General features: G+C 39.9%; 1 protein-coding gene across 5 annotated transcripts in view; it reads right to left on the bottom strand.

Annotated features, from left to right (window-relative positions):
- Positions 1 to 14,274, bottom strand: part of arhgap32b (Rho GTPase activating protein 32b) — a 46,803-nt gene that overhangs the window by 11,530 nt on the left and 20,999 nt on the right. Inside the window, exons 6-13 of one of the 5 annotated variants that reach the window (XM_011611041.2) lie at positions 11,151 to 11,237; positions 9,848 to 9,985; positions 9,069 to 9,161; positions 7,732 to 7,854; positions 7,323 to 7,400; positions 6,490 to 6,571; positions 5,567 to 5,617; positions 4,816 to 4,890 (exon numbers count right to left, since the gene is read on the bottom strand). In XM_011611041.2, the coding sequence (XP_011609343.2) occupies positions 4,816 to 4,890; positions 5,567 to 5,617; positions 6,490 to 6,571; positions 7,323 to 7,400; positions 7,732 to 7,854; positions 9,069 to 9,161; positions 9,848 to 9,985; positions 11,151 to 11,237 (727 nt within the window). The other 4 variants (XM_011611042.2, XM_029848835.1, XM_011611043.2 and 1 more) reach the window with 4 other exon arrangements.

Raw genomic sequence — 14,274 nt, 5'->3', positions numbered from 1 at the left:
CTCCACCCATGACTCATCTCCTCATTCCACTTATTCACTGAAAATCTTTTCAAAAAAAGAGAGAGAGAAGGGGATTCTTACCTCAGAGTTCTTTTCTGAACAGAGTTTAGAGCAGTCTATAAAGCAGGGACACGACAGAGCCAACCGATGCACTTCCAGATATTTGATACAACTACTGTATGTGTCAGTGTTCCCTGAATACACAACCACAAATAGGTGTGGTCATATCTCTACAGGGCCTCCGAAACTCCCCCATCTCAAGACTCCAGAGCCACGCACACCCAAGTTAACAGCTGACTGGGAAATTCAAACTGCTGACATGTTTCAGAGAATCTGATGAAAGAATAGAAGTGATTACGGCATCATCCAGCTGGATGTGGAGATGAAGCCTGTGACCACACACACGGCGGCCCGAGCCCGCTGCTGGCCACTGTCACTACACTGATAATATTACTGTATGTCCCTGTGCACTTGAAACACCACAATTTTACTCCCAGGCCATCAGTGAAAAGACTATAATTACTGTGGTAGCTGGACCAAAGACCTATGCCAACATTTCAATTTACTATTGAGCCGCTGATTTCCCTGTATTCAACATTTGCTTGCAATATTTAAAATATTCTTTGTGACTGATGTCAGTGGAAAAAGTGGTTACCTTACATAAAGTCTACTCACAACACGTCCGACCCAGTCACCCGAGGGGTTTTCTGGATGGTTGTTTGGTGTGTAAACAACAGAGGCGCGTCAGAGGTGTTGCTCTGGAGTGTGGTGATTGTACCAGCAGCACTTATTGTTCCAACACATGGTCCACAAAGGAGCAGGGCTGAGCAGCACTCACCAAACCCACGCAACAACACAGCTTTATGAAACCAGTCAAAACAAGACTTTTCTGAACAAATGTTCCCAGTACATCAACATAATACTGGCAGTGGATGGCGATGGTGACTTTATTGAAGAGACAATATAATAAAATCTAAAACGAATGCCCTCTGAAACTAATGCTAGAATAAGAGTAGAATAATAACACCAATAAAAAGTGTTGTTACTATTAAGTGCTCCTTATTTAACAGAATAATAAAAAAAAAATACAAATACAAATTTTATCCTTGGATTTTGGCAGATTTTTTTTGTCAGTGAAACGTTTTTTGAGGTAAATTAAACAAAATGTAGGATTAAGGGACAAAAGAGACATAACTCATGATAAGGGTCAATACTGAAGCAAAAGTACTCACTTTTCACACCAAATTACGAACAGACAAAACATGGGGCAGAGTTGGAAAAGAAGGGAAATATCCCATAGGCCATCTCAAAAAGCTGGTCTCCAGGTAGATCGTCCCACCAAACAGGGTGAATGTTGGGCACCGGGTGATGCTAAAGCAATATTTCAAGTCGACATAATTCTTACCTTTGCTCCATGACGTGGAACTTCTTAAAGCTGTCCGACTATACTTTGTATTTATTTTCCTTACAAAAGCTGTGTGCCTGTCAAAGACTGCGAAACGATTTTAACGCCGTGAGGAAGGTACTTCATAGATAAAAGCTTTGGGAACGACGAGGAAAACGGAACGGAGCAGATGTTCCTATGCGCGCCGACTCCGGGCTCCGGTTACGCAGTTGCATTCAGGCACCCTCGGAAAAATAGCAATCGATGCCATCGCGCACAATATGTCGTGAAGTTAAAAGCAAGGCCAACAAGCGAATTTGGCCGTGAAACAACCGCACATCTATCTGGTGCCGTATGTGCCGTGTACACCGTCTGATATCTGCCCGTGACACACAACTAAGCAGCCGTTTGAACTTTGACTACTCGGGTTACGTAACGATGCAGAAATACGATGGAACGTGCTCGGAGTGCTTGTGTTGCATCGGTGTTTATTCAAAGACATACGAAGAATTTAGATATGTTTTACCCACAGGTCCGACGCAATTGTTTTCGGATAATCACAGCCTCATTTCCATACGGGAGACTCAACTCTGCTCTCTGTGGCCTCTGAAACAGCTGTCTTAATTCATTCCTAAACCAGTTGTCTTCTTAAAACAGAGGACTGCAAATAAAGTCTACATGTTGTTTGTCTGGAATCACAAGTTTGCATGCACTGTCACATGTACAGAGGCAAGTAAATGTATGTACATGTTCGAGGATTTCACAGTTTTCTGCATAAATGTAATCTAATATCATGTAAGACACAGCTAATAACAAATAGAATGGTGGAGATAAAGCTGGGAATGGTGATTTCAGACTAATTCAAGTGTGACTCTTCCAAAAAGTGGCTGTGCAGTCAAAAAAAAACAAAAGTACAACAGAGAAGGCATCAAGTGAACTGGCTGACAGCTGTGTTCAGTCTACAGCAACAAAATAACCAGGACTTCACCATTAGAAAAACAAAACAGGCACATTTGGCATTAAAAAGGATACTGCATATCATCATGAAATCATTGAGCCAACTGTAAAATACTGTATGGTGGAGGAACACTATGATATGATTTTCACTATGATTTAGGGCCTGCTGGCATTCCGATTGGAAATTCCAATATCAGTGTTTGCATGGATGTGAAAGTGATGTGATGCAACTATAGCGTGCATACATCAAGCAGTTATTCCGAATAAATTCACCAAGATGTGCACTGGGAAGATGTGATCAAATCTGTTGAAATCAGCACAAGCAGCTTCCGCAGAATGCTTATGATGGCTCTTGCTGCTTCCCGTCCACCTCCTATGTGCCTGTTGCCTTCTCAAAATGGATCATATGCTGCAAACATTTAATTAAGCTCCAAGCACATCAGTTTATATTTCTGTGTTCAATGCAAGGGGGTAATAGCCAGCCGGAACCTCAGGGGTTAAAGTTGTGCCCCTTCCCACAATCGCTTTGCTTAGAGCAACACTTTAAACAGATCATCATAGACCCCCCATCTTGAACAGAAAAATATTTCCTGCCGAATGAGCCCGTTCAGTTTAAAAGAAAAAAAAAAAATCCAATTGATGCTTTTACATGACAGTTTTATACTCATTTATACGCATGAGACATCCATCAGCTAAGACAGAGCCGGAGCAGATCTGCAGGAGAGACCAAAGATGGCTGAAATTGCTCCAGAACGCGGCACAGGTTTGATCCACAGCTGCACAAAGCTCTTGGTTGAGGCTACTGCTGCCAGGGAGAGGTCAGCCAGCTACTAATTCCAAGGGTTCAGTTACTTTTTCCACTAGCATTTTGAATGTTGAGATAGTCTGTTAATTAAAAAGCTTATAATGGATTTACTGGAAATCAAAGCTTCTGACAGTGGCTCAGTTTACACACAGAGGACATAATAAACAGGCAAGGTGCAAAGTTTTATATGTGACAACTGCTGCAGCAGGAAATGACGCAAGATCCTCTGGAACAAAAGTATAAATGTGTCTCGCATTCTCTCCTTCGCTTAAACAGCTGTCCTGGCTTACGCAGGTTCACAGCTGCCCACACCACTGCTCTGCAGTTGCTTTCAAAAGCAACACTCCACATCTGCATCACTGAATAATGTGTCTACTTGGCTGTCAGGAGAGAAAAGAAGGCAAACAACTCTTCACTTTCACACAAATATTAACAAAATGTGTTTAACTGTGGTGTCACGGCAACCCAACACCAACACACAGATGGAAAGACTAATGTTTCCCAACAGCGCCTATCATCACCAGTTTCAGGGCAGTGCAACATGTTTCCATGGTTTTACTAGGAAACGGCAAAGGTTAGTGCTGAGCAGAGGATCTAGACAGATCAGACATATTTTCCAGGGCTGTGTGGCTTCCTGCAGGAATGTGCTCTTTCAGTTTCCATGGAGAAACACACAGAGATTCTTACTGTTGCAGGACAAAGCTTAATGCTCAGTGGATGGGTTTACAGGCCCCCTCATTGTAAAAGGATTAAATAAATCAAGGCCAGTCGAGACCTAGCACCATAGCACCCCTACTGTGGCCTTTCAGCTCCAACCAAACAGACACACACAAACACAGCTGGTCCCATCCAGACAGAGGACACATTCACAAACTCTGACAAAAGTTGGAATAACCTGGAGTGATCTGCACACACCTTCAGGGGCCAAAACAGAGACTGTTTCACTTTGAGCCTCTCCAGGGTTTCTGTCTTTATCACAACACAATGATCTAATGATTCTGACGTAAAATTGTTATGAATAGTCGACATTACTACGAACAGTTGAAATTTCAGTCTCTGTCATGATGGCCTGTCTCTGCTGCAGCTCTCCAGGTTTGTTTTGTTGTGAAGCATTTGCTTCATTTTGATAGATAGATGTAGAATACAACACAAGTCAACTTGTAAATTTTTGGTCATGTTATGTTTTTGGTTGGTAAATGGGAGACATTTGTGGAATGAAAATCCGTAGAAATTGGATGTTTTGCGTGAGATTTCTACGGGGAAGGTTACAGCATCCGTTTTCCGCCCCTGAAATCATTAACACTGAACAACAGCATTCTCTTTTCTTACAGATATCACACTAAAAACAAACGACAGCCTGCTTCTTAGACTGAAATTTGCATTACACATTTCTTTCTTACAGGATCTTAAAGCAAAATGTTCTTGGGAATGACCTAGCCATGGATAATTCTAAATATTTACAACATAAGTAGACATGATTTACAGCTTATGTGCGTTAAAGTGCTGAAGGTTAGAAGGGAGATTATTACACTGTGCTTTAAATACCATATAGGCCTCAGCATGTCCATACAGGCCAGATGTATTAAAGGCATAATTGCAAATTAGTCAAGCTAGTGGAATTAATCTTCGGTTAGTGGTTGGAGGTGCAGCACAGCAGAGCAATTTATACCTGAATTTAGGCTGTAGTGGTTTAACGGGTCGGCCATCAACGAACTGTCCTGTTTTATACTTTCCATCTCCAAGTCTGCATGCAGCCCAATGGAAGGATGGATGAAAGGATGATGGATGGACGGATGGTTTGAAGGATGATGGATGGATGGGAAAAAAGAAATAATCAGCAGGAGAAAAGCATGTTAGAGAACAAAACATATTTGTGACCATCATAAAATGATACTTGGATGCTAAAATAAGAAGCACAGAATACAAAATTTCATCAGGTCTGTACAAATGTTGAGTAAGAAAAGATGGACTTGACTTCAAAAACTGATCAACTTTAACATCATATGGAACAACTGAAAATACTAACACACTTCCTTTACTGTTTCTGCTCCATTTTACACTGGAGGAACACATGATGTGCCAAATAAACCCCACACTGATGCTGACAAATGACTGCATTATAATCCATCTACATCTTTTTATTTGCACCATTTTTTGAAAAGCCACTCTCACTATGTTCAGCACACAGCCAGATAGAAGCTGCACACAGCATGGTGTTTTATTTAAGACCCCTGACATTACTAGCAGTAATGTCTGTTGCTGTCAGCCTTAAATCAACTTTAATTACACCCAAACTCTACTGATTAACATGAGGAACATCATCTGTTAGATGAAGCCCAAATCAGCAATGTATTTAGTGTGTGACTGACGTAAAGTGGAGTAAGTGAAAGGGTGGCTTATTTATGTATACCAACACGCACAGGGAGGGAAGAGACTCCAAGAGGCAGGCTGCAGTCCAGAGCAGGGTGAGGCTGAGGCAAAGGAGGAGCAGTCAGATGCAACAATTACTTACACACACAAGCTAGTGTACATCCCTGTGCGGGGACACAACAGTGTTCATCATACTTTGCGGTGGAGATAAAGCAGTGCAAGTACTCAAACACCACGACATGCTGATATTTGTTATGTTGCTGAAATTAAATCTGCACCATTTAAACTATTAGGATTATAATCAAGATGTATAACTTAAAAAAAACAGAGCAATGTGAGACCAAAAAACCCCTCCTTTGATTATACGTAGCTGCTCATTAATCGAGAAAAATCAATACATCAAAGGTTACATGCAAATTAAACAGAAACTGTTATTCTGCAGCATGAGCAGGGGTGTTGCAAGCAGACTTAGTCATGGACTCAGACTGTTAATACTGCAGCCACACAATGTGACGGACACAACTCAACCGACATGTCACATGTGGGTCGAAAGGACTTGAAAATGCATGAGACTTACATTTGAAAGTACAAGGCTTCTCCACTGACAAAAGCCGATTGGCTGTGTGTCATGCGGGTTTCAGTGTGAATGATGTGGCCCTGTATGCAGTGATGGGCTGGTCCATACCTTAATCCCTAAACTAGGTGCTGTATAAACTATAGCTATGTATAAACTAGGATTACCTGATACATTTGACAGATGTTTGGCCTGATCTACGATCTCTAGCTATACTTTATCCTACATTCTTGTTACAATATCAAGAATATTTTAAACATGATTGTTACATGGTTGAATTCTAGGATTGACTGTCTCTTTGAATATTATAAAAATACTCATTTAATAATCAAAGGCATCCTGCATATATAACTTTCGCCGAACATATTTTTGTTAATAGCTTTAGAGGTGGAAGAGTACCTGGTTTGGGCACTGTATTGGTCATGGACTGTGGTACTTTATCATTTATGAGCTCCACACACTCACTGGGAAAGAAGCCAACCTAAAAACACAGGAGAGAGCCAGTGTGAGATGGTAGGACATGAGATTTCATTTTGGATGTTTCTTTGTTTCCTAGGTGGAGAATTGTCCACTTCACACCTGAATTCTCTTGTGGTTTCAGACATGGTTTCTGCTCAGCAGAAACATTAATTAATATTATTGGTAATATGATGGACTAACATAAGATGATCTGCATTAAAAAAAATAAATTAAAAACATTGACTGAGCTGGATTAACGTAGCCTTAGTCTGCAGACAGAAATGTTATATGCTACATTTATTAGATATCCATCATCCTCATTTGTAAGAGTGATTATTCCATCTGTTCAAGTTCAACCCTAACTCTAACAAACTGAGACCAGGAGACAGAGAGGAACATCTAAACTTTAAATTCCAGAATTTTGGAAAGTGTAATGAAATCTCAGCAATAGATTTTTGAGAAACCACCTTTTTACAGCATTTACTTCCTGTTTCTGTCATCGTGTCATTAAGCAGAAAAGAATCAGTCTGACAGAAAACACAATAGTAAAATATTCTCATAATTGTGTCATAAAACTTTTGGTAGTATTTTGTCATGTCACTGACATTCTTCAACACTCAATCTCCTTTGGTACACTCCATGAATTAGATTGCCATCTTAGCAAAAACAAGTCTGCATTCCACTAAAGACCAGAAGAGGAGTTCTATTTAACAAAACATTGTAAATCTACACTTCAACTAATGGAGGTTAATTTGGTGAGTCTCTTGTTGTACCTGAAAGCCGTGTTTGCCCCTCCACCATGTGGTGTCTTCTTTAGGAGGCATATCAATCACAGACACAATGTCGCCAACCTACGGGGAGCAAAGTGAGCTCATTAGATGTGACAGTCCCTCAGACCACATCACAGGCCAAGTGGAGGGTTCTTGGTTCAAGTACCAGTTGTGAACCTCTAAATGTTGAGACAGGGCCCTGCGATTAGCTGGCGACACATCCAGGGGAGTACCCTGCCTTTGCCTGTATGCAGGTGGGATAGGCTGCAGCACCCTCCCCGTGAACCCACAAGGCAAATAGTGGTGAAGAACCCCCCCCCAAACAAACTAAATACAACATACAGTATTAAACTGTTAATAAAAGATGAGGAAAAAGGTGAGTGACTGCAATGGAATCTGAGCCTGTGTTCACCTCAAAAGACAGCTCGTCTGAAGCCTGGGCGATGTAGCGCTTGATGACATGAGCAGCAGCAATAGCGGGAACATTGATGGATGATTCTTCATGGACCAATAGATGATTTCCCTTGTTGTCCACCTAAGACACACATTCCATACAGTGGATTGTTACATTCAAAAACTTTTTACCCCCTTTTAAATTATTAACAGTGAATTCCAGAACTTGCGACAAATTGTTATCCATAAAAGGAAGCATCTCCAGAGTGATTGTATTAAAGCAAATTGATATAATTTATCAAAAAGCGAGTACATAATGTGAAAAAGTACCGACACATTTTTTGACTCATCAGAAACAAAGACTAAACTTAAAACTGTATATATATTTATATATTTTCTGAAAGCATCCAAATTGGGTCCAAATCCCAATTCCACTGAAGTTGGGATATTGTGTGAAACTTAAATAAAAATAGTATAAAAGGATTTGCAAATTCTTTTCACCCTATTTTCAAGTGAATAACTACAGATACAATGTATTTAATGTTCAAACGGATAAAGCTTGTTTTTTTTGCAAATGTTGAATTTGTTGTTTTCCAAAAATCTGGGACAGGGGCAAGTTTACCAGTGTGTTACATCACCTTTCCATTTAGCAGCACTCAATAAGCATTTGGAAACTGAGGACAACAGTTGTTGAAGCTTTGTAAGTGGAATTCTTTCATATTGTTGCTCGAAGCATAACTTCAGTGCGTCAACTGTTCAAGTATCTGAAAGGTCCTTTTCCTCTTTGGTGAATGGAGGATGACGACATACATGATCTTCTCTGAATCTTTTGATGATATTATGGGCTGTAGATGATGAAATCCCTAATTTTCTTGCAAATGTATGTTGATTATCTTGTTAAGCTGTTGGACCTCACACCCTCCTCACTTGTGAAGGCCTGAGCCTTTTTGAGCATTCCTCAACTTTTCCAGACTTTTGTTGCCCCTGTCCTAGTTTTTTGGCATCAAATTCAAAATGTGAATTTGAAGTTGATCTGTTTGAACAATAAATATATTGTCTTTGCAGTGTACTGTATTCAATTGAATACTGGTTATAAAGTCTTTGCAAATCATTGTATTGTTTTTACTTATGTTTTACAATCTGTCCCAACTTTATTAGAATTTGGAATGGTAGATTAATTAAAAACTAATGCATTGCCAAAATGTCATGTTTGTTAACACATGTAGATTATTTTATTTCAATTTATAAACCCAAAAGCTCATCAATGTCCATATCTGACTATATTAGAATTAAAGACACAATGAAAAGAGAGGTTTTCCCCTGAATCAGAGGAGACAGAGCACCATGCAGACTCACCTCCATCCATGTGAGGGCGGGCCCACAATTAATCTTATTGTCAGCGATGGCTGAAAAGCGGGAGAGGTATGCTAACAACATCTGGGAAACAGACTAGGATGGAGAAAAACAGACAAAAGCTGGAATCATTACATTCACTAGAATTTACCCCAACTTAAAACAGACGTTACTCCTGACATTTCAAATGTCAAATGCTTTATCTGTAGATTCACCTTCATAGCACCAACACAATTACAAAGACAATGTTGAAAAAAAGCACAGTTTCAATAAGACAGGGTTTCTGTTCAGGAGAGGGATCATATGACACCTGTAAGGGAGCTACTGGTGAAACTTAGTCAGTATTGGAGCATATGAAGCTTTTATTACACATTGTCCACAACAGCCTCCAGTGATGAGCCGGTTTAACCAGTTTGGTTTGATACTCAATCTCTGCATTCCTGTTAAAGCCTCAGTTTTATCAGTAGGTTTTGAGTGGCTCAGGACAAATTCCACAGGAGAAAACACATGAAAATGACAAATGTTGCTTTATCAAGTCCATCGTGTCAGCTCTAACAGGCCAATGTTAACATTCATTTAAGAGTTACAAAGCAAGGCAGGCGTAATTACAAAGCTAATGTTTCGGGAGATTTATTAAAATCAAATCCACAAATCTAAAAGATGACCATTACTTCATTATTATAGTTACTACAGGAATAATTCAATGTGAAACAAATATGTATAATGTAAAACAAAGCAAATTGATTCTAAAAATGACAGCAGTATTTGTTCACAATATTTACCTCTGACTGGTCAGTCAGACTGTCCAATCGAGGCAGTTCAGGCAGTTTGGAGAAGCGTCGGTCATAGATGCAGAGGTGCAGGTGTTTATCCAGGACACGGAAGTCCTCGTAGCTGCGTTTTACAATCCAACTACGACCCTGCAAGAATATGATACAGAACAGTCAGACAACAAAAAATGCGAAGATTTAAAAAATGAGGAGACTTTTCAACTGTGTCATTGTTTCTGTTGAGCCCTTACTAGCTGTGCCCTCAAGCACAACTCTGCCGTGGCCTCAAACTACAACAACACATTAGGGCCATCGGCAGGGAAAGATAGAAAAAGGCTATTAAAGAATATAAAGATTATTATAAAGATTAAAAAAAGAAAGTTTATATAGACACACACACACACACACATACACACATATACTGTATATAGTATTCTTGTCTTTTCAAGACATATTTTGTATGAAAAAATCTTACCACAGAATCACTTTAAAAACAGAAACCTGACTAATCACAAATTCTTATCCTAGCTAAAAGTTGTCATTAAAAATAAACAATTCAGCTGCCTTGCTCTCCGTTTTTAAATCACATTCTTTTGTTTTAAGAGGATTCTTCTGTGGAATATTTTCTTTTCATCCAGTTAAAAGGGCTGAAAACCCCAGAGAAAGAAAGTTGGGGTGGAAAAAGTACTTTACTTTGAGTTGACCCAGAAATTGTCTGACTGAGGCCAGAACAAGTACGAGTGGGACTGCAGTGCACCAGTCAGGCCATATTCTCTTGCTGCTGGCATAGACGGGTGGAGAACTCCCCATGCTTTTCTGCCCTACTTTCATAAAATATTTTTTACCCCCCTCTCTCTTTTTGGGTCTGTGGAACTGAACCAATCATGATGTGTGGTTTTTCCTTCTCTGTTGAGAGTTCTGCATTCAGAAGGCCAACTTTATGGCATTTTCTTCCCATTTTCAAACAGAATTAGTTTAGCTTTAAACAGTTCTCTGTGGTTTTGTGAAAATGGGATTTGCACAGCTGCAGACTGATGCGGCACAGCCAGGCTTATGGAATGTGATCAAAAAGTATGAAACCAGAATCACAAATGTCGCTAAAGAGGCTTGTGTCGGGTTTCCTGCAGCTGGTTGGCATGGAAAAGCACAACTTTCAAGATTCTGGGTTAACCCCATTTCTTGCAAGACTGCATATAATGTAATCATAAATAATTTTGCAGTAATTTTACTCAGACATATTTCCTTAAAAGGAAATTTTGAAAAAGACTAAGCTATTTACAAGAATCTTAATGTTTAGATGTGAGGTATTCCTTACCTGGCAGTGAATATGGACCAAGTACACCAGCTCTTTAGACTCATAGCTGTTCCGTGTCACTTCGCACTGTTCGTCGCCCAGGGACAACTGGAAGACAGAGACACCGATAAGCCAGAACACAATTATTGGATAATCTCCGTTGATTTTATCTATGCAACTGACAAAATATGGCATAAAAGGCTAATTCAGAGACACGTGACTCTGACAAACACATTCATTTTCATCTGTCAGTTTGTCCTCATGCACCTTTCCTCTGTAGTACTTGAGCCGATGTAAATACATAGAAAACTGTGATGCAGCACATGGCCTCCTCCTGTGATACACACCCTGTTCTGGGAATAGGGGGCTTAGTACCTGCTGTTAAATTCTACTGTCAAATGTGACTTGAAACCACAGATGGTCGGAACTTAAACTTATTTGTCCGCTGGAGTGTGTGTTTGGCTCAGATGAATGGTTACTGATGTTCAAATGAGTGACTACTTACTAAAGATATAGACTCAACATTAGGAATAATTTTTAACCGGTTGCTCTATTTACTAGCACACTGTGAACCAAGGCTAGAAACTAAAACAACCATTCTGCGATTGTAGAAATAGCTGAATGGTTCAAAGTGGTCATTGAGAAAACAGCATAAACATAATAAAAAAAATAAAAGAAAATGCACTCGGAGAACGCAGACCTCAGCCAAGCAGCTCATTACTCCACATATGACTTACACTAAGTATGGTAAATATATAGGCAGCAGCGATACAAGGTTACATAACAGTGAGTCACTTTGCTTTACCCCATGGCCTTTATCTTTGGCAGATCAAAATCCCTTCGGAATCCAGAACCACCAAAAAATGAATGTGCTCTTCCTTGGCCTGTTATCAACATTTGCTGAAAATCTTACTTAAATTTCCATAACTTTTGAGTTATTTTGCTAAAAGTCAGACACTGCCTGTGATAACCTAATTTGAGGAGGTACAAATATATAAGTAGCAAAAAATATCTAATTGTAAAGCTCTCTTTGTCCTGAGCACCACATAATCAAATCATACATCCTCAGGAACAGAATTGGGCACTATGATGCTTCATAGAGTCTAGCAATCAATCGAACACGGAAGAAAAACCAAATTCAACCAAGATCTCAGATGTGCTATTTTAGAGTCCTTTACTCATAGAAGAGCAAAGGGCAAGTGCAGTCCTGACAAGTGCAGATGAACACAAAATGCAGATTCATTCTTACACATACTCACAGCAGTTAAGCTAGCTTTTTCTTTTCCTTTACCGCAATTTCCTCCAATTCATGTCACACAGGTTAACTGTCTGAGGTCACTACAGTGCAAGCATGCTTCTCTTGGGTCAGGGTAGACATCCTCACAAGCTGGTCCTCTGCAGGATCCAAATGCCAAAACTTTGCTTCTCTTCACACGCAGTGTACCCTCCTCAGTGTGGTATTCCCAAGCAGCAGAGGTGGTATTGATGACAGCAGGTGATTACCCAACAGGGCAGCTTTCAAACTGACCTCCTCCATTTTGCCCTTTCTCCGCTCATTCCATTGTAATGCTCCATCCTCTTTCTCCTGGGGGCTTCTTGTTTCGGATTCCCTAAACTTAACAGAAGCTTGACCTCAGAACTGATGAACTGCAGTCACAAATAGGAGGAAGCGACCACATGAATTAAACAAAGCAGGTTCCCTTCAGGATTCTCCCGACCTCAGTCTTTCCCTGTCCCTCTAGCACATGTTCCCTCCCTTCTCTCTCTCTGCTGCTGTCTGACATGTTGGTTCACCCCTCCCCCCTCCTCTCTTCCTGCTCTCCATCTCTGGCTGGTACGTTCTCAGGACAAAGAGGACAGATGGAAAGAGCAAGAAGAAATGTGCAGTCTACTCTGCGCTTTCTTTTCACACTGGGACACCCTTTTTCAACCTGCACAGCTGATTAAATAGCCGATTTAATTAGTTCACAAAAAGTATTTACCGGTAGATAATAAACCTCTAATGCCCATTACTCCAAACACAAAGAAAGAGGAAAGAAGATATATATTAAGAGTTGTACAAACTCATATGCTCCATCAGACAAGTCTATAAAGATCTGCTGGAGAAGAGCAGAGAATTGTGTTGAAACAGTATTTTAGACTTTCCTTGTTGCATCTACTTTCACATCTATAAAGACTTGTGAACCTGCCACAAACCACTGCTGCACCCAAACACAGTAAATTGGAAGTTGAAAATTCCCCTGCAAAATGCACACTAAGGAAAAATAAAGTTGCCTGAAATCACATTTTATTGACAAATTTTCCAATCAACATGTCTGAATCGTCACTACCATTCCATCATTTAACTTTTCAAGGGGGGCCCTTTGACTTCACTCGGCCTTGAAAGACTTTCTAATGCAGCAATATTTACAGTAAATTAAATTAGATGGGTAACAAAATTCAATTTTATATCACTTATAAACTTACAGCAGCAAATGGTAAAATGAATGGTTAGCATATGACACGATTACTCTGACCTCCATCAGCCTGTTAATATTTAATATTTATTCAGGTAAGGTGTAATTAACTTAAAAGTAATCTACCGGTATCTCCCCCTAAATCACAGAATTTGACTATTTCCTACTTTGACCTGATGATGGGTGATTTGGAACGTCTGAGACAATTTATCTTCATGATTTGAGAGGGCACTTCACTTCTTGGTCGTGAATATCTGTACCTCAGACAAAAGTTCCCAGTTAACAAGCAACAGCTGCTTAATCTAGTTTACCTCCCCTGAGGAGTGACAATAAAATGTGGCTTTCAGTACCTACGGGAAGTTCTGATGTTGCAATTGCAAAACTTTCAATTCCTGAATTTGGTGTCACTTTTTAAAATGAGCCAATGACCACGACTGATCTGTTAACAGTGACCTGGATGATTGAGAATCTACACAGACATAAATAGCCCTTCCACATACAGTATATTCCCACATCATGTGACTTCACTTCCTGCAAATAATAATGGAGATCCATGAGGTACTAGCATTTCACATCCAACGCCATTGCAAGTGACTGCCGCTGTATTTTGGACGATTGACTTCTACAAAATGGATTAATATAGAAAAGATTCAAACATAGAAGGATCACTGCAGGGGGGATGAGATCAT

Source organism: Takifugu rubripes, chromosome 15, assembly GCF_901000725.2.
Source record: "Takifugu rubripes chromosome 15, fTakRub1.2, whole genome shotgun sequence".
Taxonomy (NCBI): Eukaryota; Metazoa; Chordata; class Actinopteri; order Tetraodontiformes; family Tetraodontidae; genus Takifugu; species Takifugu rubripes.
This window is presented reverse-complemented; position numbering and strand designations above follow the sequence as displayed.